The following is a 23985-nucleotide window of genomic DNA, read 5'->3' on the forward strand; positions in this document are numbered from 1 at the left end:
TTACATGACCTTGGGTGTCAGCAGTCATGGATTGTCAGAAAGCTGCTCTGGACAGTGGAGAACATCACAGTGAAGACCCCATCTCTTCAAGGTATTTCATAAATACCTTTTAAACACTTTCAACTCACTTCCATCCCACAGATCAATGATTTCCCATTTGTCTGGGAACACCTATCAACCGATATTATTGCAATGCCAGATACCAGGGCATCTTTAGCCATGTCCTGCTTCACATTTTGCATCCATCTGTGCTGAAGTTCAGACCTTTGCTATCTGAGAATCATCTCTCTCTGTGGCTGATGTTAGGTTCATCACAAGGTTCATCACAATCATTGTAATGGTAGACACTGCATGAACCTGGTTAAGTCCAGGTAAACATTTCTCTGATGGTCTTTCAGGATGGTTTTTGAGGGGTGTGGTTGGACTACATGATCTTAGTGGTCTTTTCCAACCTTCTGCGATTCTATGAAGTGTGGGAAGTGGGAAGAAATTGAGTTGATGACTACCTTACAAGTCAATGTAGAGAGAAAATTAAAGACTGTGTCTGAATGAGCCTTTGTGATGATGGGAGATTCCCTGGGTACCCTTCAAATGGCAAAGAATTAGTGTATTGTGTTGTATTCTGAGCTGCTTTCCTTCTAGCACATCTCTTCTGCCTCTTAGAATGTCTTCATGTCTTCAGGATTTTTCTGTTTATTGCTTTACCTCCTCAAATCTCTGCTTCCAGAAGGCTATGGCTCCAGGCCTGTATTTCAGACGTATCTCATCCTCCACTGTGGCATGTTGGGGTCTTGTGAGGTATTGCCCAAAGGCAAAAGATGGTTGGTTTATTGCAAATGGCTGCTGTCTATCTGGAGAATGTATTAAGGCAGAGTTAAGAGCCAGGAGCTCCCTGTGCTTCCATCACATGTTATTTCTGAGAGCTTTGAATCTTTCAGCAAACCCACAGGATCACCCAGCGATTAAGACAGCTCCAGAAATACTAAGAGCCAAGAGAAACTTGTTCATCATCTCATATTTGTTGCTTTAATTTTCGGAGGGCTTTCAGTGGCTTTTTTTTTGCTCCATGAGCAGGTTCATTCCCAGTGTAACAGCTGTAGAGCCAACACAGTCAGTGTGTCTATGGCTGGAAACCAAAGATTTCCAACCAAATTTTGCAATCAGGTTTTACAACTTCAGGTTTATCACCACTCCTGGAGGGAGCCTCGAAGCCACAAAGTCAGGTTCTGACCACACGTTTTCACTCTAAACTCAGAGCTCTCCTTAGTCTACCCAAGCGTTGTATTTCTCGACACCATCCCAGCTCTTCCCACTGCCCAGGGTAATGTTTTCCTCAGCCCCGCTGGGGTGGGATTAGAGATGATCTGAATGTGAGAAGAGCCAGCTGCAGCCTTATTTTTTTGGAGGGGGGTGAGGGGGAACCTGGCAATAGGGAAGGACACGATGTTAGCTGGCGAGAGCAGAGCAGGCATCGCGGTGTCTGGCTCCTTCCTGCAGTGATATGGATCCTTTCTGTCTGGTTCTTCTATTTCTTTTTTTTTCTTCTTCTTCCCATTTTTCTTTTTTTTTTTTTTTTTTTTTAGTTGGAGACACTGTGCCTTATAATAAGCATTCAAAATGAGTCTTGCTGGGCCAGGAGAAGGGGAGGGGAAGAAAGAGGGGGAGGAGAGGGTGAGATCTGGGGGGGGCAAAGAGGGGGGGGAGAGAAGGGGGGAAAGGGAGGAGGGGGTTTAAATAGCAAAGAATTAGGAAAAAAAAAATCTGATGCAAATCACTAGTAGAGAGAAAATTATGTGCAATTACCCAAGCGATACTGGGCAGCCGTGCCCACCCCAACCAACAAGATCTCATTAACAAGCAGAAAATAAGATTGAAATGGTGTGTAAAAGAGCTGAAAAATGAATTTGAATGCTGCATTTGTCCACAATTACCCCCTCGTTCACACATATTTTATTGCAATTTTTTTATTATTCTTAATCTTTCCATCCCTCAAAGCAGATTGGGAACATCCTGGCATTACAGTTGCTGAGGGAGGAAGCATTAAGGATTCCCCGTTTCCCTGAAAGCAGACCCTTCTCTCGCTCGAATTTTAAAGGGTTGGTTTTGGAAGGATAAGGATTCATTTCCCCAGCTTATCTTGGTGTAGGAACATGTTCTTCTCGTATTCTTTAACCTCTGTCGCTCTTGGGTGCCACCCCACACGAGGGCTTTTTCCTTTCCTCCTGGTTTCCTCCACCTTCCTTTCCCATTCCCTTTCTCCATTCCGTGTTTCCATTCCATTCATTTCCCAATCTCTTTCCCTCTTTCCTACCCCTCCTTTTCCATTCCATTTTCCCCCCACGTTTAGCTCTGCTCCCCATACAATACCTCTTCCACATTCCCCATCTCTCTAGAGTGCTCTGAATCTCTACAATGAACTTCTCCCCATTCCAAAGGTGACCGCCATCCCTCTTTTGCACCCCAACCTCTCCTTACACCCTATTTCTTCCTCACAGAGTGGTTTTCCTCCTAACAGCAGACTATAAACGGGATTTTAGGAGGAACACATGCTCAAACCCACGTCCTTTTCCACCAGGGAGAGCCTGTTGAGACCGCGTTGGTGCTTTCCCTTACACGGTGCCAAATGCAGCTCCATCTCTCACAACACTTAATGCATGTGTCCCAGGGAAGCTGGTGCTTTCTCCACTAAAGTTTCATTATTTATTTAATTTTTTCCCCTCCTCTGTTTAACCAAACAGAGCCCATCTGCTCTTGTCAATTAGCAGAGGCGTCTGCCTCTGCTCCAAACAGCGGCAAAAGGGGAGAATGGAACAATTTTCTCATGTGAAAATAGAGACGTGTATACATATATATATATACATATTTTTTTGCCTGATTCTTATTGATGTTACTCCTGCAAGCACAGAAACAGGGTCCAAAATTCTTTCTGTCCATCTTCTCTGTGCAGTAAAACCGTCTTCCCTCACTCTTTACACCTATTAGGCTCATAACTGGGGCTGAACTAACCACGGTCCCTCACTTTTCTCCTATGCTTGCAAAGAAAGTGTGCTCTTAGCCCCTGCTCAGGGTGTGAGGTGAGGTTGGTTGTGCTCTGTGTGGATTGCTGAGATATTACTGGGTGAGAAAGGCTGCTTTTGGAGCAAACTGCTGCTTCCTGAGACTTGGGATTTTAAGAGGAGCCTCAGTAAGACCAGGATTGGACTGAATGATGTGTCAGAGATAGACAAAATGGGGAGAAAGGGGGATAAAGAGAAAATAGGAGAAGAAATATAAAGGAAAAAAAGCCATGAGACAAATGAGAGGAGGAATAAACACAGGGAGGTGTGAAGGTGAAACAGACCGGGAGAATAAAAATGCAGGATTTTCCCCACTTTTAATAAATAAGGGAACTCAAGACAAGGCAGGCAGGGCAGATAAAGAAAAGGAGAGATGAGCAGTTAATACAGCATCCAGCCTGGCAACGGGCAGGTCAGAGTGACCTCTGGCATTCAGAGGCAAGAGCTTGGCTGCTGCCAACGGAACCAATGGGAAACAGCAGGGAAAGGCAGCAGTGGGATACAGGATGCAAAACAGAGGGGAGGCTTAAAAGGGAGGGATGCAACAAAAGGAATAATTAGGACTCAGAGGCAGGACTCACAGCCTTGCACGCCTGCCTGCATGAGGGCATTGATATCCGTGTGTGCACACCAGTGTGTGTGCCCGTGCATCGTGTGTGCCTGTTAAAACCTGCTGATGGGGGAACAGCTGTGCTCCAGCTGTGCCCTGGCTGTGAAAAGCCATCTGTGATAGGAAAAACCTACAGCAGTGGGTCAGGCACGAAGCCCAACATGCACCCTCTTTTTTTCCATGAACAGGGATTGTGGAAAGTGTATTGAATTCAGGGGGTGTGGGAGAACTGTAGAGCTATGAGGAGGTGGAACAGGTTGTGGGTCCATGACCTCCAGCTTCCCTAACCCTAATGGGTGTGCTTTGAAAGGGAAACCCATACTTGCTCCCATCCCAAAGGCAATAAGCTGCTGGGACTGCTGACAGCACATGGATGCAGGTTGCAAATGGGACATCCAGAGACTGGGAGGGCTGAGGGGTCCCTAGGGATTCATCCCCATCCCCAGACTGTCCTCTGGGGCTGCTGAGATGAGCCATGCACATTGCACCCTGAAGTATCAGGAGGAGCTCATGGAGGAGATATGCACTAAAGGGATGCTGCATCAGTCTTTAGCATGAGAAGAGAATTTGGGCATTGTGTCAGCTTACTGGTTCCTGATGCACTGTGCATGGAGAGGGAGCAGTGTATGGCTGTGGTTGAGCAGGATGGGGCTATAGGGTTGTGCTTCTATAGTGTGTGGGAGGCACAGAGGCTGGGAGTTACCCTATGGGGTACTACTGGGTTCTAGGGTGCATGCCACCAAGGGGTCTCCTCCTTGCAAAGGCAAAGGGGAGATGCTTGGGTGCTGCAAGATGCTGCTGCCTGCCTCCCCCAGACAGATCCACTTACAGCGGGGGCTGGAGATCAGAAATCCTAGCAGGGTCTGGGGTGGGCGAGTGGGGAATTGATCAAAGGTGTGGAGGGTCTTAGCTCGCCGCGGTAAGCTGGAGTCAGCCCTTAAGCCTATCCAGTTTGGAGATGAGGGGGATCTTATTTCAGAGAATAAGTACCTGAAAGGGGATCGTGAGCAATGCGGGAGAACTGTGGGGAGCTGCTTGTTGGAAGAATAGGAAAACTTTTTGGGAAGGATGCTGGGAGGGGAATGCTCCCAATGGGGAATGGAGAAAGCAAAGGCTGCTGTCCGTCTGTCTATCCGTCCTTGAGCTCCGGAATGGCACAGAGCCCCTCGCTGCCTCCTCTCTGCCTCTCTCCCAGCTTCTCTTCCCCCTCTCCCTTCTTCCTCCCGCTCCTCTCCTGCCATTTGATGTGGAGGAGAGCTGTCTGCCACTCGCGCGTCTGTACCGAGAAGGGATCAGAAGTTGCAGCGAGCGCTCGGCGCCTCTCCTTTGATCCATGTCCTGAGGCCTGCTTGACAGCGAAAAAAAGCATGGAGACAAAACGACTCAGTCAAAGTGATTCCTGACAACTGTCTCCATGAGATAAGGAAGCTCTCTGTGTCTTGGTTTTTTTTTTTTCCCTCTCTCTCTCTCCTTTTTTTTTTTTTTCTAATACCGCCTCTCTGCTTCCATAAGAAGTCACTTTAAACCAGAAGAGCTGAGCGGAGAGCAGCGCGAGCAGGGAGCGCCTGGCTGAGCTTTATCACATTTCCCGTCTCCGTTTCCATTCCTTTCCCCTTCTATTTCTTTTCTTTATTTTTTAAACCCTCTTTTTTTTTTTTTTTCTTCCCATTTCCTCCTCCATGCCGTGTTACCCTGCTGCCTTACCCTGCTGCTGCTGCTAATTATGGTTTCAGAGAAAGCCCAGCACGTTTGTAGGTGACCAGGACATCATTCAGCTCAATCCCAACCAGAGGGAAATGCCTGCCTTCCCCACGAGGGGCTGGGGGGCAGATAGAAAGCCCTGTACACTATCTGACAATAAGCAATCCTTTTAGGGATCGGTGGCAGGCCTCATTAATAGCGAGGCATTATGCCCCGCTGGCCACTTAGAGATGTTCCCCTGCTGCTGAGCCCCAGATTTTCTTATTACTGCTTTATTTTTCTTGCCTGGTTCATGTCGGGCAGGGAAGTGCCCCTGCTTTCCCTCTAGGTTCCTCATAGGAATGCGTTTGCAAGGGCTCGGTGACACTAATCTCCATGGAAGGGATGTGCATGGGATGGATGCAAAAGGGACGTGGAGCTCCTTGGAGAGAGGTGGATGCTGAGGGAATGCTGGATCCAGATGTGGAGCTTGGAGAAACAGCTGTTCACTTTCCCATCCTCAACGTCATACAGATTAAGGTCTTCCTGAGGTGACAGCACCTCCAGTGAGGGGGTTTGGTGGTCACCAATAGGATGAGGGACCAACTCTGTGCTCCAGTGGGATCCAATGATGGGGCTCATCCCTCTTCCCCGACACTCACTCTAATTAGGCTTTTGTTGTAGGTTTGCTCCAAAGTGAGACCCCATTAGCATGCAGGATTGAGGGGGTGGAATGGATGAGGGGGGACACAGAGGGGGAGTTTCCCTTCCCCCCCAGAACTGCACTGTGCTGCGCTGATAAACAGTAAATATCGGGGAACAGGATTTCCACATTATCTGAGCACGGCAGAAAATCAAAATTTCAGTCTAAATCCGAGGAGACGAGGCTCATAAGCTCCTCCAGCTGATACAGAAGCCGAGCCCAGCCAGCAAGGCTCAAGAGGCACAAAATAACATATTTTTTTTCATTCAAAAAGAAAAAAAGAAGGAAGAAAAAAAGAATGAATGAAAGAAAAAAAGAAATAGAAGAAAAGAAATAAAATAAGGAAGGAATAAGAGGAGAAAGCGAGAAATATGGGATGCAAGAAGGGGGAAGAGGTAACTCAGAGCATTGGAAATGAAGGGAATAAATAGGAAATAAATACCCGGGTGTATTGAGGACAGGGAGGGGGCTGGATACTGCCCATACAATGAACTTTCCAATCGACAGCTCTGGCTCTGCAGAGTGTTGCTTGGGGATCGACCTGTAGGACACTGACAGCTGCTGGAGGATGATGGCAAACCTTTAATTAGCGATTAGAGTGTGCAGCTGAGCACAAATCCAGCCCCGAATTAGGAGCCACATGGGGTCTCCCAGACCCTAAAAGCCAATGTAGGATTCAGCAGTTCTGTCCAATGGCTCTAATGGGGCCCTGGACTGTACATGCTGCTCATTGCAGCCCCATGCCTTGCCCTGGCCCTGCAGCTATGCCCATCTCTAGAGTGCCATCTCTCACATAGACGTTTTGGGGTCTGCATTGCCTCCAGCTGGCTTCTAAGTATAAACTCTTTCCACGCTGTGTAGATCCAGATGAAATCTTCCTGGATTCTGTCGCAGGATGTAAGATGTCCCACTGTGTAAAATGTCCCATTTCATAAGAAAGACGTCCCAATGCTTCATACGTTGGCTCAGATCTTGTTGTGTGCTCTTTCTCTCTTCAGTATTGGGGCAGCTGGTGAAAGCTGGAGTATCTGCCCTTTCCCTTCTCATGGAGATAACCCAGAAGTTCTAAGGCTGAAGCCCAAAGTCCTAAGGCTGAAGAACAAACCAGAATTAACATAGTTGTGTTCACATCATCTGGCTCCAAGGTTGGAGTGACTGAGCCATTCTGCATCAGTTTATAATCTGGCCATGCATGTTAAAGAGCAATATTCTCTTAAAAAATTTACTATATGTTATTTGAAGATCCTTTGGCAGGTATGCAGGGCTCTCTTCTACTGTTGAGAAGGTGGAGCTTTGCCTTGGGTTTCATTGGCATGGCATTTTGGCCTCCACTAAGCACAGGAAAGGCAGATGGAGCACCAAAGTGTGCTGAACAGTCTGTGCCAATGTAAAAGCTATATCTAATCCAAACCAAAACCCATCCAGGGGACACATAGAAAGGCATAGAGATATTTCACCCCAAATATTTCCAGCATCTCTTGCTACCCATCCTGCATTGCATAGAGCCTCAGGAGGATCTTCCTCTTGCCTTGTTGGCCAAACCATGGCATAATCTGTTTATTCCCTCCTTGCATCCAAGTCTTTGCACCAGCTCTTCGTTTGAATTCTCCCACCAGTGCCAGAAGGTTACTGCTCCCTCCACCAGCTCTTTCTGCTTCCCCCATGGCTCATTACCCAGCTCCTGCCTCTCTCCCCTTGCTTTATTTCACCTGGGGTCTCAGAGCTGCAAGAGGGTTTCTCAAACCTCTCAAGAGCCGCAGGCTTGTCTGGAGGGCGAGAGGTCAAGTACTAGCAAGTGTTTCCATTTAGTTCCAGATACCAGCCTGACAGGTGGGTGCCTCTTGATTAATTCTCAGCTCCCCTAAATGATCCCATGGTCATGTGCCGTGGTCCTGTTCAAGTCTAGGTAAAGTTGGTAGGGGGGAAAGAGGAGAATATTTGAATGAATCATAGAATCTTTTGTGTTGGGAGGGACCCTTAAAGGTCATCTAGTCCAGCTCACCAAGGAAGAGGACAGACTCCTTAGTAGGGTCTGTTGTGATGGGAAAAGGGGAAATGGTTAACTAAAAGAGAGGAGGTTTAGACTGGATAAGGAAGAAGTTTTAATAGTAAGTGTGGTGAGGCATTGGCATGGGTTGCCCAGAGAGGTGGTAGAAGGCCCCATAGTTGGAGACACTGAAGGTCAGGCTAGATGGGGCTCTGATGGAGTTGTGGGTGTCCCTGCTCACTACAGGGGGTTGGAATAGATGGCCTTTAAGGGTCCCTTTCAACTCAAACCATTCTATGATTCTCCTGTTCAGGCCGTCATCATTTAAAGGTAGCAACTGGAGAATACTGCCCAAGTTCATTCTTCTTGTCTACCACACTTCCATTGGAGGCAAAGTCATTTTATATTCTCAGTATGATAGAGAGATGGGAATCATCAGAAGATTAGTCAGACCTTGGAAAAGCTGGATCACTCTTTGTTGATGCTATGAACTATGGAGAGGTGCATTGGTTGCACTGGAACCTGCCATTTCATTGCCCAGCCTTAAGGAGTTCTCATACCCTCTTTCTCTCATTCCCTTTCATATACATTGGTTTATAAATGTCCAGAAATACTAGAATTCTCACAAGAATGTCACTGCACACATTCAAGTGTGCAATGCATGGGAGGAGCAGGGAAGGACAAATTCAGCATCCTCTGAGTGTTGATAAGGAAGAAAACATCCAGCAAATATGAGGTTTTGAGGGAAGCAGCCAGTGCCTGAGCAGTACATTTTTATTTTATATATTTATATATAGTATATAATATATATTTTGCTCAAGGACATGACTTACTGGTGGGTTGTTAGAGTTAAGGGAGTACTATGGTTAGATTGAGGTTGGACTTGGTGATCTTGAAGGTCTTTTTCAACCTGAGCAATTCTATGATTCTATTATATATATATATATATAAAACCTTATTACTTTTTTTTTTTCCTTGTTGCATCACTTGCTTATTCAAATACTGCCAATTTCACCGTGGATCTGATATCAGCTCCCCGCATCTCCCAGCCTCAGTACTTGGGTTATATACGAAGAGAGAGAGAGAGGGGGAAAAAAAACTGCAAGCAAAATAAAAGCTGCTATCTGACAGAATCTCTCCTGGGGATCTCAGTTATTAAAAAAAAAATAGGAATCATTTTTCTCTTAGCTGGTGTTTGTTAAATGTGCAGGAGCCATAGGCAAATTTTTGCTAATTTTGTGCATGCTTTTATCATACTGTTGATTCACTGGCAGCTTTATCCTCCGATAAGTGGATTAGTTGTTGAGCTAAACAAAAAGGTGTTTGACAACCAGGAAGCTCTAAAGAACATATTTGTTTTCCAAATAATGGAGCTGTGTTTGTTGCTCAGTGCAGTGTGGGGTGTTGTTGTGAATTTCATTAGCCGAAAGGAATGGCCTCAAAGCTTTTCTCCCTTATTCAAGGCAGTAGTTCAGTAGGAACGTCTCCATCCTATCAGTGGCAGGTTATTTGTGTTGATTTCCTTTGGTCTTGCATCTCAGCTTTGGAGTGATGCTGTTTAGATGGGAGAGATGTCAATGGGTTTGTATGTGGGGCATCTCTCATACCACCAGGCACAGGGAGCAGCAATCCCTGGGTTTTCTGTCTACATCTTTGGTTGGGTTAAACCATTCCTGCCCTTGTGAGCAACCTTACAGGTTTGTTTGTCTCCAGCCACAAGTTATTTCTGTTCCTCCAGCAACAAGGGGTAAGCAGCATGGGCTTGCTTGTTGGTTAGCAGAGCTTTATGGCTTATAATTAATCCTGATTTGTAGGACTGGGAGCTAAACTGAGGGCGCAAAGAGATAAATGGACCAAGTGGAAGAGAAAAGGGCTAAAATAATGAGCTTAGCTTTATCTAAGGCTTTCATCATAATATCTGAGCATCTCATCATCCTGGGAAGCGTTTCTTCTCCCTGTACCATGGGGATGGTTGTTATCTCCGAGACCAAGAACGGTGGCACGAGGGTTTTGTTCTGCTTAAATTTAGATGTGTAAGGTAGGAACCCCATTGCCCCTGACTTAGGGTGTAGTCTGGGCCCTTTGCTCTCACCCCAAAGGCTTTCTCTGTAGAAGTACTTCAACTTGTAGTAATCATGTATCTATGGATTTTGGACATGGGCAGTAGGTGGACAGTTGGTCTGGATGGCCTTAGAGGCCTTTTCCAACCTTAATAACTCTATGATTCTCTGTGCAATTGCATGTTTATTTTATGGAGTCTGCCCCGCTCAAACACTCACATCCCTTTGGCCGTATCATCAAAGCAACCTGGGACAGACAACCCAAAGGGCAGTTTGTCTGCCTGGCACTCCTCTGTGGGCTTTAATGCTGATGATGCAATGCCTTTTTTCCCTTGGTCATGTCTCAGCAGTCTCAGATGATGCACTGTGCTGAGCCATGCCCTGGGAGGGAGTAGGGTAGAAGTGCAGAATGCTTTGGCTCTTTATTTATGTAAGGGTTAGAAGCATCAGCTCAGGCTCTTTGGAAATGAAGCATCTTTTAGCACCCTGATGCTGAGCCTTATGTTCTCCCATGTCCTTTTGAAATAGAGACAACCTTGGTGATAAGAAGAACATAATCCTACTGTTTGAAACAGATAGCTGCATCCCTCTTGACATTTTAGGACCCCACAGTGGTGGGAGGACAGCCAGCCAAGATATTCTCACCTCTCAGCTTTACTCACAAGATGACCAAACGTGAATCCACTGAAGTTTGTTCTCCCTTTGCAAGGGGTTTAAACCCCCCCACTGGTGGGGAGGGCGATGCGAGGAGGCAGCGATCCCCCAAAGAAAGTGGCTGCAGGGTTTCAGTATTGCGCTTGCAGCTCTGGCAGAGATTAAATGAGGGGAGGGAGGGAGGAAAGAAAGGGGGGAAAATGACAGTAGAAGAGCGAAAGGTCCCCAGCTGGCTGTTAGTGGCATCTGCACTCGGAGTCCAGACTCCAGCTGAGAGCTATTTCACTATTTATTTACATGTAATTATTGCTATGAGGTGCAGATATTAACACTGTCAAGAGCAATTTGCCCTGACATTTTTCACTTGCTCTGTTCCCTGACGTTTCGGGTTTGGTGGGATTTTTTTTTCTCCCTTCTCTCTCTCTCTCTTTTCTCTCTCTCCCTTCATCGCTCTGCTTCAGTTTTGGCAGCTCAGGGTCCAGGCTTTTTAATCCAGAGCCCTTCGCAACTCATTAAACTTTGAAATTTAATTTTGCCCAGCGAGGAGCTGGGGCACATCTCCCACCAGCATCTCCCCCCCCCCCAACGCTCTCACACCCGCCACCCATCCACAGCAGTTCAAGCATTTCCACTCTAAACAAACCAAATTTACCGGTTGCCGCGTTTTCAATTGGAATGCAATCTCCAGCATTAACCTTTGCTTTCGACGCTGCATTTAGAACACAGAGAAAGGTGCTCAACCGTTTATTAGGGGGGAGAGTTTTGAAGGAGTGTATGTAGAGGGGAGCAGGGGGAGAAAGCAAATGCAGAACAAATATTTTTTGAACCAGAGCTGCGATCGGCATGGAAATCACAACCCATTTCAGAAGGTGGGTTAGGACCAGTTACCACTTCCCATTTCTCTAAGCCCCATTTCTTTCCCTTCCCTTCCCTTCCCTTCCCTTCCCTTCCCTTCCCTTCCCTTCCCTTCCCCTTCTTCCTCCTCCCTCTGCTTCCTTCTTACGACTTTCCTCCCGGTTTCACCTTCTGCTTGCCCACATCCCGTCCGATTTCCTGTAGCCGTGTCCCTTCTCCTTCCTTCCTTCCCTCCCTTCCCTTCCCTTCCTTCCTTCCTTCCCTTCCCTTCCCTTCCCTTCCCTTCACCTTCCCTGTCCCTTCCCTTCCCTTCCCTTCCCTTCCCTTCCCTTCCCTTCCCTTCCCCTCCTGCCTAAACCATCTGAATTCAATAGCTGGTGACACTTTAAATTAAGACTTCCGGCCTATACTCGAGCCCTGATTTAATGAGACAGTTGTTGTATGTCATCTAATAAATACCAATTGTGCATTAGGACTTATTTGCCAAGGAGGAGCGGTGATGTGACAAGCACAACTCACCACAGCCTGCTTTTTTTTTTTCTCATCCAATATGGTGCTTGTAATCATTTAGCATTTGTTTAATACACGATGGAGCATATTCCTCCCTAGCAGAGCTCCACCGCCCACTGATTGCCCCTCTTGTCCTATAAACCAGAAGGAAAATGATGGGTGTACTCTAGTATAGGGAAGAGAGTGTGTATTATGAATAAGGAAGAAGTAAATGCTGAGTATTTCTGCAGTGCCTGTGCAAGGCAAATTTCCAGAAGACATTAATAATCCCCATTCCTCCATTTTCCCTGTTGCATCTTAGGCCATTTAGCTTTTGGGTGCTGGAGCAGGGTTGGCTCCTACTCTCTTTTGACTTTATATTGGAATAGAATCAGGAATATGAAGACTTAACCCTATTTTTTCCCCCCTGAATTTGCTCTCTTGGAGTGAGAGTAGAAAGAGAGCCAAGCTTGGTGGGAGACAGCCATAGATATACCATTTTGGGGCACTAGGATTTTGTTTCTATTGTACAGTGGTGCCCATTTCTTGACCGTAGGACTTCCAGATCTCTGCAACACAAATATTCACCAATAAAAGTGGCTTCAGTTACACATCACCAAATCCCATGTCTGCATGATGCTCACCCTACAGCTGAATGGACAATTGAGGCCAGCAGGGACAAGGAGGCAACTGGGGACATCTTGGGAAGAGCAGAATGGTTCTGTTTCATTCAGCACTCTCTGAAGAATTTCTTTTGCTTTTATAAGCAAAGGCACAAAACTGTTTTAAGGGGATATTTTATTTTAAACGTGGTTTTGCTACAAATTGCAAGGTTTTACCTTATTTTCATCTTCTTGAAATAAAAAACTTTGCATTTGCTCTTGCATCTCCCACCCCCTTTCCATTTCCATTTATGCTGTTTGAAAGTCAGTCTTTCATCTGAGAGAAAAGATTGCGTATCTTTTTAGTCCTATAACATTTTTCACCACTTCTCAGCCCTCCGCAGACCCCTGACGATGGGATGTGTAGCACAATGCAGGAGCCCAGCAGTGTGTTCATCTCTGCGGGCGGCATGTTGGAATGTGATCAGAGCCCAGCATGGGAACTCAACATTTTCTATTCTTAGCTCTTTCTCCCCATGTTTCCCTACTTATCACCTTTATGTGTGGGAATAGGAAGCTGTTCCCACCTGTATAAGGCTGTCTTATACCTTCCAGACCTATAGGGACACCCAACAGCATCTGATGGCACTGATGTTTTTGAGGTTCCTTCGGCTTGGGGATCTTCCCTCTCGGATGTGACTCTGGCCAGCCAATTCTGTGTCCTGATGGGACAGGGTCAGGATGCTTGGCTCTCAATGGGATTCAGGGGGCTTATAGCCTGGGCTCTCTAATTCATCATAGGATCATAGTTTGAGTTGGAAGGGACCCTCATGGCCATCTGGCCCAACACCCTTGCAGTGAATAAGGTCACCTGCAGCTCAACCAGGCGTTCAAAGCCCCTCCAGAGTGACCTTGGATGTCTGCAGGGATAATGTACCTCTCTGGGCAGCCTGTGCCAGTGTATAGTTCAGAGGGATTCACGCTGCCAGGCCTTTCTTCATGAAGAAGGATGTTTTTCCTCCACATAATGACCAGAGAACAGTAGGTAGTGTGGTATCTCTACGACCCAAATACACCCACAGAACTCAGTTACCAGCTGACACGTACATCAACTCCTGTTTTGTGCTTTTTAAGCCAATCCCAGAGGGTGACAAGGATGGGAAGACACAGGGCAAGCAGTTTTTCTAAGGCTCTAACCCACACACACCAACCTGAACCACCAGTGCCGTCGGCGCTGCTGGCCTTAATGCACGGTGAGATATGGCAGCTTGTTTGCACGGCTGTTAACCAGCCTCTCCCATCCCCTTCTTGTCACTGCCCAGTGCCTGCCACAGCCAATCTGCATCCTAATCTCCATCAATTAACGAGAAACACTTTCACCCCCTCACCCTCCATCACCTCCCATCCAGGCACCCACCCTGAAGCCTTGGATAAAGAGAGAAGAGCCCCCTAGCCTTGGCCCTCTCCCCCTTTACTTCCCACTAACTCAGCGCAACCAATTAGGCATCTGACACCCGTACTGGCTGACAAATTGTTTCTGTCATCTGCTTTCTGTCTTTCATTAAACGCGAGGCGGAGGGGGGAATCGGGAAGGGAAGGGGGGAGGCTGGGAGATGTGATCTCCCATGCTTAGCGAGGCCAGATACATTAATTACAAAACGGCCATTTGCAGCATGAAAATGCATTAATTAAATTTATGCAATCATTATCTTTAAATAGTCATATCTTTAAAATAATCAGCCCTTCCTGAGTCTTCCCTCTCCTCCGCTAAGTATCTCTAATCCCTTTTCCACCATTTATCTCTGGATCAGCAGCGCCTTGTGTGCTTTTAAACTTTTGCATGCAGGAGATGCCTTGAAAACTCTGCTCGAGCACTACGAGGTGTGATCCCCCCATCTCCCCTACTTGGCCGTGCAGCAAGGGGCACAGCTCAGCAATTTTGCCATTCTCTTGTTCTTCCAAACAAGGTATTCTCATAAGAGCCAGCTCAATCAGGAGTTGTGGGGTTGGGATATGAAGTGTGTTGGGTTGGCACAGCGAGCTGTGCCATGGTTTATGTGATCCTTCAGTTAATGTGTGACTGTTCTCTTTTGGTTGAGGTTTAGTATTAATGAGGTATTGACCCTTCCCATTGACGCAGACATAGTTTGGCCAGCAGTCCAACGCTGTATCTTTACTCTTTGCATTGGGTAATCATACAAACTGATTGAGTTTTGTGCAGGCATTGAGTGCAGAAATGCCAAAGCACCGGGGGAAGGGGTAATCCCAACCCCTGTTTAAGTAAGCACCTCTCACACTGTGGGGAAACGCTGGACCAAAAAGCTTTGAGAGAGCTGGAGGACTCCAAGAGGGATATTTATCTCAACTCAAATCCTTTAGGGTTTTCTTATCGCTTCTGGTTAAAGATTTTGTTCTGCTCTTTGTGCATCTGCATCGTTTCTAATAAATCCTACATGGCTTTTTTTTTTTTCTTTTCCTCTATCTGCAATTCCTGGTGGGCTGATGTCCAATTAGACAGCAGCCCATGTGGTGCTGTTTGCATCCAAACCTCACGTTGTGTTCGTTGAGTTATTAGTTCAGGATTAAGGCCAGGTAGAATTTAGGGAGGATTTCTCTGCAATGAGCTCAGGAACAGAAGCACAATGGAGTCCCTTTGACACCCCAGTCATCCCCAAACCCTCCAAAAAAGGGTGTTAGAAAGCCATAAGTTATTTGGATCCAGCCTGTAGGTGATCAACTTAATGTAAAGGTGATTATAAATAATGAGTGCAAAGGGCTCCGTTTTTCCTGGGCCATCCCTGAAGATGGGAGAAAGGGGAAGGTTTACTATGGAAACAAGCAGGGTAGAGGTTGTCGAGGTAGAATGCCTTGGCAGTAGGGGTAATCCTGTAATTAAGACACCGTTCTTAGCAAGATGCTTGCTTTATCATCTCGTTTTTTCCTCCTATTTATTTGCAATACCGCTTCCAGTGGACCCCAAAGCCTGCATGGACATAACCCCATTGTCCAGAGCTCAGATCCTACAAGGGTTCTGAGCCTCACATTTGGCCAAAGCAAGGAGCTGCCTGCCTTTAGAAATACCACACTGCTCCCTAGCAGCGAAGAGAAGTCTAAGGGGAGAGCACATGTGTAGGGCTGCAGAAGGGTATTTCCTTGGATTCAGCTGTCATTGAGAATTCATCGCTGCAGTCCTGGACAGGATCAAGGTCTGGGTTGCTCATTCATTGGAGTGAGCTGAAAAGAGAAACTGAGGGAGAGCTGGGGGAGCAAACAAACAAGCAGAAGAGGAGCTGGGAGTAGGAAACAATTCTGATTGTTCCTTTCTCCCATTCTTCTGCCAGCTCAAGTTATTAAGTGTTCTATGCGAGCCTGGCTAGCACTGCACTTGCTGAACTTATCAGGGTTATTTCATCTCCCCATGACCTCTCCGTATTTATGATGGGAACCCTGGAGGCATTGGCTTTGCTTAACTGGTGTATCTTACACTGCAGTTAAGCTGGACCTTAACTGATTACAGCCCCTCGATTGATCAGAGAAAGAGGGAGGGGAAGAGAAAGAGGAGTCCTAGAACAGATACGCAGGACTATCAGTGCACCAAGCAGCTTCGCCCGAGGCTGGGATATGCCACTCGGGGGATTCTTTGTAGTGCAGCTCCTTTCACATTTATAGAGGCTCCCCTCCACTCTCCAAAAAGAGAGAGAAAAGCAGGCGAGGGGGAGGCATGGAGCGAGCTCAAAGGATCTCAGGAAATCTTGTTTCGAAGCAGTAAGGCAGCACCCGCACTCCATTACCAGTGTCCGCGGGGGGTTGTGATAGTGAGCGAGCACAGACTGGCTTAGCAAAGGGGAAATAAATATATAAAAGGAGGGAGAGAAGTGGGAGGGGAGGAGGGGGGAAAAGGGGACCTTTCTGTGGATTTGGGGCTGTCTTTGTTAGTTTCTGCTGATGTGGGGATGCTGAAGGGTGTTCAGGGAGAAATGGCTGGAGGTTTGTTGGATGTTCCTTGGTGTTTAGTGTGTATTCTTGGTGTATATTCTTGCCATCATCATATCTCAGCCTACCCAGAACTGGATGAATAGGTGCCGAGTTAAAAAACACAAGGAATCACCAGCCCAACCCATTTCCAAAGCCAAACCTAACCTGAGTCCCTTTCAAGGCTTGGAAATGTTTAGGAATTCCTGTTTTCTATGGCTGTGCCTTTCTGCTCTCTCATCTTCAATGACTTTGTGAGTTCTAAAATGGCACAATCAAGATTTGTCTTCCTGCAATTAATGCCCAGAGATGCTCCATATCCCAACAAAGCAATTGCCCTATGGAGGATCCAGTCCCCAGTGCATTCACTTGGCCTTCATGTAGCTGGGAGTAAAACAGCATCAGGATAAGGTCTGCATAGGTAGCATCAGGTGAATAAAGATGTCAATGGTTAGTAAAGAACAAAGGCCTTTTTCAGAGGGAGATGCTCAGCAGTGCACAAAAATCAGCCCTTTCAGCAGTTTCAACATGGTAAGTCATGGCTGGCTTGAGTCTCACCCAGTTATGGGAGGGGTTAGTCTTGATTTTGTTCATTAATGAAGCTGATTTCTGTAGAAATAGAAATATATTGGGATTCCCCTATACCTCAAACAGCTCGCACCGTCACAGTAGGTCTGTTTGTTTCCTCTGGTTATCCAGACTGTTAGAAGCTTTAGCATCTGCTTTCATGTAGGTGACAATAGAGTTTGGCTCCCAAGCACCAAGAGCAGTGGCTTGCATCTCTGGATCAAGCAGTTTTTGATGTAATTCCCATTCAGAAATGCCTCCCCTCTTCCCTCCAAATTATACTTCTGCTACAATTTTCCTCATACCCATTATTGGATGTATAACCCTGTGGTGCTTCTGGTTTCCTTACAGTATTCCCACTGCAAGAAGAGCTCATTCCTCTTACCCAGACCATCCAGCCTTAAGCAATTTCTCTTACTGTTAGAGACCTTCCCATTCTTTTCTGTAGCTTAGAAACTTTTCTGTAGACCTTCTTCATAATTTGTACATCTCTACAGAAGCAGGGTGCCCAAAACAAGATGCAGTGCTCCAGGTGGAACCTCACCATAGCCTTGAACAATCAGGTAATAACTTCCCATCGCCTTTTTTTCCCCCTAATCCTCCCCTTGTGCAGCCTGCATTGGCCTGCTTTGCTGCAGCTCACCATTGCATCCCCGGCTCCATCTCACCACCAGCATCTCCCCAAGCCCTCTCCATCCTCATCAGTCAAGTGAACAGGGTCGTCTTAGGACATGATGCTCATCTCCATTTCACCCGCTGTGTCTTAGACTACGCTGAAACATCCTTCAGGTGTTTTAAGTCACTGAAAAGGCATTGATGGTATTTCTGGTTTTACTGTTCGCTGGCAACCATTGCTGATCGCTTTGAAGGGATCCGGCACGCTCTGTCCCATGCTTAGCAGGAAGGATCCAAGAACATCGTCTTCTGTTCTGGCTCTGCTTCTGACTCACGTGGTGTGGCCTTGGGCAAGTCTCAAGTTTCACTTGTCCCCATACGCTTTCCACTGGAGTGGAAGAGGTTATGAAAATGGAACATCATTGCCCTGGAGCAATCCTTTGCCATTAGTGGTGAATGGTTTTTTGGGGGGTATGGCCTTTTTGTCTGCTTCCATTCAAAGTAAATACACTGGTAGTGTTGGTTAGCAAACACTGGCACTACTCTTCACTCACTTTGTAGGAAACACCAGTCAGAGCTCTTTCAATCAATAGTATAACAATTAATTCCTGCAGAAAAACAAATGCTCCATTTAAATTAAGAGCTAAACTCCCATTTATCTCACTGGGTCGGCCTTTCGCTTTTCAAGTGCCATTTAAAAGACATTGCTGTGGTGGTGATGAGTTAATGGTTGGAATGGATGATCTTAGTGGTCTTTCCAACCTTCATGATCCTATGGCCAACCTTTAATCCCTGGGCTCTGAAATCTCCTAGGAACTGCCATTAGACTGAACAGATCAGATTTTTCTCTTAGGTGCAAATAGTATGAAGTTTCTTGGCTCGAATGCAAAAGCACATGTGGAGGGAATGCTTACTGGATTGGTTTGGCATTTTGAGGTACAGCTCAGCTGGATCCAGTGGTTTAGAAAATATTCAAAATTAATTACTTGGCTTTGTGAGTGCAGTGTTAGTGATTGCTACATAAGTCATTTTAGGCCTACCTAAGGGCATATTTGCATATATTTATCCTCCTTTCAAGTGAAGATCTTTGGGGAGCTATTTATCTCCTCCCAACTCTTTCTTCAACTCTCAGCAGTCCTACGGTCACCTCTTCGTTTTGTTCCCGTTTAATGTATGTATAGAATAATCAACTCTCCCTCTTCCCATGAAGTGAGAATGAATCCACAGAGATCAAACAGCATCGATGTGAGGAAAGGTTACCTTCTGCAAGAGGGAAGGTAAAGATTAGCTGAAAAGGCTGCCAAGGAAAGGTGGGAATATTAAAGCTGGGTCCCCACCAAGTAGCTCAGAACAGCATTGGAAGACAGAGCATCACCTGCCCAAAGCAGAAGATGCAAACGGTGGAGACCAACCCAATGGTAGAGACCTCATAGGGGAACTCACAGCAGACCAGCTGTCTGCTCCTTGTAGGTAGGAAAGCCTTTCCCAGCATGACTATCAGATATTCAGATATTCATTTCCCACTGACTGGTGTAAATACTGACACCACAGAGCCTACAAACAAACACATTCTTCGCAGCAGAAGTTCGTAGTGCTTTTGTCTGATTAGTATTAAATATTCAAACCAGTTGTGCTTCCAGCCTTTCCCAAAGTTGAGGTTTTATACCCATTCTTAGGAAAACAGAACCGCAGCTTCAGAAATACCCCTCACTGCCATGAGTCTCTGCTTTTCCCTCTTCACTCTGCGCTCCTTTGGGACCATCTGGCAGCTCCTTTGGAGTTAACACCCTTCAGCTAGTTGCAGATGATTACGTCTTCCTTTTATTCACAACTTAGCCAGACTCAGCAGTTTCTAAATGCAGCATTATTTCTAAGGCAGCCTCTGATTTTGGATGCTTTACGCTTTGTCAGATCGGATGCCCTAAAACAGAGACAAGCAACACTGGGAGCCACTCTGGGAAATGGTGTTTGTAGACTCCCCCATCATTTTGGGATTTTGGGATGTGATCTCTTCCAAGCATCTCTGCATCCTCCCAATTTTCTTGGGCTATTTACACACTGCATATGGTGGTGTTTCAAGGTGATGTCACCAATGGGCTGCTCTGGTTTATCCCATGACTTGACCAGGTCTACAGGGCAAGGGTTGGTCATCAAACTTCCCCAATGTCCCTTCCCTGACATGCGTGTGCTCTTCTCCATCTGAGCAGTATCTTGTCCCTATCATTGTTTGTCCCTTGAGTCCCTCCCGCCCCCATAACACACATAACCACCCCCCAGCCTCCAACCCTAAAATCTGAAGGCCTGATTGCACAGATTGAAGGCCCTAATTGCGCTTCCCTTCCCAAAGCCGCATTCGTTTATCATAAAGGGTGCACATTTCCCCTGCTACAGTTTCCACGGCCAGAGGCCCTGAGGGCCAGCTCAGAAATTGAGGGAATTAATTACATTTTTTTAACTCCCCTTCTTTTAAAGTATGGGAGAGAGTGATGAAACGTCCCGGGGGGGGGAGAGGGGTTGGGGAACAGGGGGAGATAAGGGTGGGGAGGGCGGCAGCAGCAGGAGGCTGGCTCTTTCATCCAGGAGGGTCTTTGTGTGGTAACCTTGGGCTCCCCAACACACCAAGGCCCCCTACCACTTTTCCCCTATGACAAATGACCTCCGGAAAGGATAGGAGTGAGGCTGAAGGCTCCTAGTACCAGGGCTGTTATTGACTTAGTCTAAAGTACAAGCCCATGCAATGCCTGTGACTGATTTGGGACAGCAGCAGAGGTGAAGGAGATGGGGAAGGGGAGAGAGTCAGTCAACGAGAGGGAGGGGAAAGGGAAGGCTGTCAGTCACCGTGATGGACAGGGAGCAGATTTCCCTCCAGATAAAACCTTACAGATGTGAAGTGGGTATTGATTTTTAGTTAGTGATGATAATGCACCAAGAAGTAATAAATTATAAGAAAGCAAGGTCAGAAAGAAAAGGGGAGAAGGACGTGGCATTCTTGAGGAAGGGATTTCTCCAGATGCACCCGCACCTTCCTGAGTTCAAAAGTTGCCTGGAAAATGAGTTTATCCAGCTGAAACAAGAAGTCAGATAGTGCTGGCCAAGGTTTATCCATGCTGCAGAGCAGAGATGGAGCACAAAACTCTGCATCATTCTTATTAGTCCCAACACCTTCATGTCCTGGGGTGGATTGGATGCAAACAGGGTCCTGGCGGGGCCCAGTCCCAAACTGTTCACAGCATGCCTGGAAAAGGCAAAAAGACAGATGTTCCCATGGTCGGTGGGGATGTTCTGGTGTAATATTGGCATCCTTATGTCTTGTTACGCATTTCCAGAGGGAAATTTTGTCTTTTTTTTTTTAGAAAGGGGTCTCAGGGTGGGAGGAATGGTCCTTCAGAAGTGTCACTCTCTCTGTAGGTGGATTCTGGAGGATTAGTATAGACCAGAAGCATCATGGCATGGCTCAGGTTAGCTGAGTCCCAGCTTAAGTGACTCACCTGAACTCTTCAGAGTCAGTAGCAGAGCCAGGTTTAGAAATCAGCCCTGATTCTGCCTGATTAAAGCCAATTACTCTCTTTAGTAGCATTTCTGCGAGTGCCTTCTCCCATCTCCCAGCTCCTGTGAGTGTGAAGAGTGTGAATCTGGGTTTCATTTACCAACACAGCTTTACATCCCGCTTTCTTTTTAAGAGGGCCTTTAGCGGAAGTGTTAATATGACTTCTACTTGCTTTAAGACCCTTTTATTTTTCCTGAGTAATATAAAGCAGCTGACTCTTTTAGGGGGAGATGGCCAGGAGGGAGAGCACCAGCAAACCCTCCCATCTCTGAGTAGTTCCAGTTGCACGTTGTTTTCTAGCAGATGATTTCTTCCTGCACCTGCAGAGGTTTGCAGTGCATGCAGCAAGTCTGTAGCTCTGCAACTTGGAAAGGGAGCAGCAAAACAGCCCTGATTGGTGCTGCCTGTGCCAGAGCTTGCAAAACATAGCACAGAATTTCATATATCTGTATGCAGGGAGGATGTTTATTGTTTTAAACATCAGATTCGGTTCACAGATGAAAGGCAGTAGTGTCCTGTGGCTGCTGGAGATGTGAGCATCCCAGATGCCCATTGGGGCAGGCTGTGACACCTCCATCCCTGATGCTTGGAGGGATATCTGCAGGGACTGAGCGGCAGAGGAGGGGGATTTGTGGCTGAACCAGATCAAAGTTCGTGACCCAGCTTTAGTGGAAGGTTACAAACAACTTTGCAGCTGGAAAACCAACGCTGGGGCAGCACTGCCACTGTTTCCCCATTGCCTAAGTATTGAGGCAGAGAGGTTTGCATTACACCCACCCTCACAGCTCTGCTCACATATTAATCCACTCTGTCTTGCATATTTAAATGCAATTTCCTCTCTTCATCCCCCTGCTGTCATGGGGCAGGGGATTCCACGGGCAAGTGGCTGCAGCTAAAAAACTTCATCTCAAGGCTTCATTGAGTTGATGTGCCTGGAGGGCTGGAGGGGATTTAGGCTCAGATGGACAAAACAGCTCCATTGCTTTTTAGCTGGTGTGGACCAGCAGCAAACTAAGCTCAGTGCAGGCAGGAAAACTCAAAGGAGGGCAGGGTAAGTGAGCTCTGCTCACAAGTGCTTCTTGTCCAAAGCTCGCTCCTCCATCTCTGCCCCAGTGTTCAGTGTTAGACTGATTTTCCAGGCTTTTTAACTCCCCCTCCACAGGGGCCCAGCCAGCCCTGCTCCCAAATTCCCCCCCCCCCCAGACAAATTTGGGAAGTGTCTCATGCCGGCAGAGTCAGGAGGTGGGATCCCATCAAGGCAAAGCGGCTTTGCGGGGCTCCGGAGCCCTTCCGGGGGGAGGAGAAGCTTTAGAAAGCAAAGGGCAGTGCATCCCCTAAGCCCCAGTCCAGCAGGAAGGTGAAGGAGGAGGGGACAGAGACGAGGAGGAAGGGGACCCGGAGCTCTATACAACAACTCTTGTGTCCTTCCAGAGAATGGATGCTTCGCACAATAGCTCACCAGGCCGCTGGCGGGGGATAAAGGGCTCATTTTACCACTTGCCAGGCTCCAAATATTTCCAATTTGCCACTTTAATTGATGTCAATAAGGTTATGCTAAAGTCGGAGATTTTCAGCCATCCCAATGCTGCTATGGCCCCCCGAGGTGACGGGCTGTCCCCTCACCTCCCCCAGCACAAATTCAGTACCGCCGGTCCTACAAACTCCTCACACCCTTAACCAGGCACCCAGGGGTCACTTTGCTTGATTGCAGGAGGCAATTGCATTAAGGCATTATATCAGGATGGAGGCCTGTAGGCAGTGGTTTGCCCCACACTCACCCACAGGAACAAATCTGGCATTTTGGTGGGGAAAAAAAAAAACCCAACCCCAACAAAACCAACAAAAACAGCGTAAATTCATCTGTTTCAGGTCTCAGAGCAGGAAGATAGCTGGTGTGCAAATTCAATTACATTCTAAAACTGAGCACTGTGCTGCAATGTGACCTGTCATCTTTGAACTCGTGGACATTTCAGGGTGAAGAGAACTTTGACATTTTTGTCCCTAAAGCAGAATCTGCATCAAAACCAGAACGTTTTGGGACCTCCATTAACCCACCCCCATGCAGACTTTCAATGGCAATAGCTGATGTCAGAGTCCCTTTAGGAAACCGTGGGTCTTGACTTGTGCATCCCTTGTGTTTTCCTTGGTTTATTCCCTTCTCTGGTGTTCAGTGGCATTGTTGGCAGGGCAGCAAAGTGTAACTGAAGGCTGAGTGTGCATGGAAGGAACCTCTCCATTATCCCTTAGGAAGGTCTTTCAAATAAGCTTTATGGGTGTCCAACATTTTGGCTTGCCTGGGCTGCATTGGGTGAAGAGGAATGGGTCTGGGTAGTATATATAACATACACAATACAGTTAAGATATATAAGTAACAAAACTTATTTTTATACAGATATATTTTTTTATTAAAACATTAAAAAAGAGGGCAACAGAAACATAAAACCAGTGGGTTGGATGTGTATGAAGGACATGCTATTGTGGGCATGGGTGATGGGGTGATGGTTGGACATGGTGATCTTTGTAGTCTTTTCCAACCTTGATGATTCAACGATCCTATGAAATAAAGCCTTAGAAACAGGGGAGCTAAA

The 23985-nt window shown here is 46.7% G+C and overlaps 1 protein-coding gene across 8 annotated transcripts in view; it reads left to right on the plus strand.

Annotated features, from left to right (window-relative positions):
• The window catches only part of PAX7 (paired box 7), an 86727-nt gene that overhangs the window by 56148 nt on the left and 6594 nt on the right, over positions 1 to 23985 (plus strand). For 4 of the 8 annotated variants that reach the window (XM_032448793.1, XM_015882285.2, XM_032448794.1 and 1 more), the window contains exon 9: positions 17733 to 17798. The exons of the other annotated variants lie outside the window; for them this stretch is intronic. In XM_032448793.1, the coding sequence (XP_032304684.1) occupies positions 17733 to 17798 (66 nt within the window). The remainder of the gene's footprint in view (positions 1 to 17732; positions 17799 to 23985) is intronic. 8 annotated transcript variants of the gene reach the window in all.

Source organism: Coturnix japonica, chromosome 21, assembly GCF_001577835.2.
Source record: "Coturnix japonica isolate 7356 chromosome 21, Coturnix japonica 2.1, whole genome shotgun sequence".
Taxonomy (NCBI): Eukaryota; Metazoa; Chordata; class Aves; order Galliformes; family Phasianidae; genus Coturnix; species Coturnix japonica.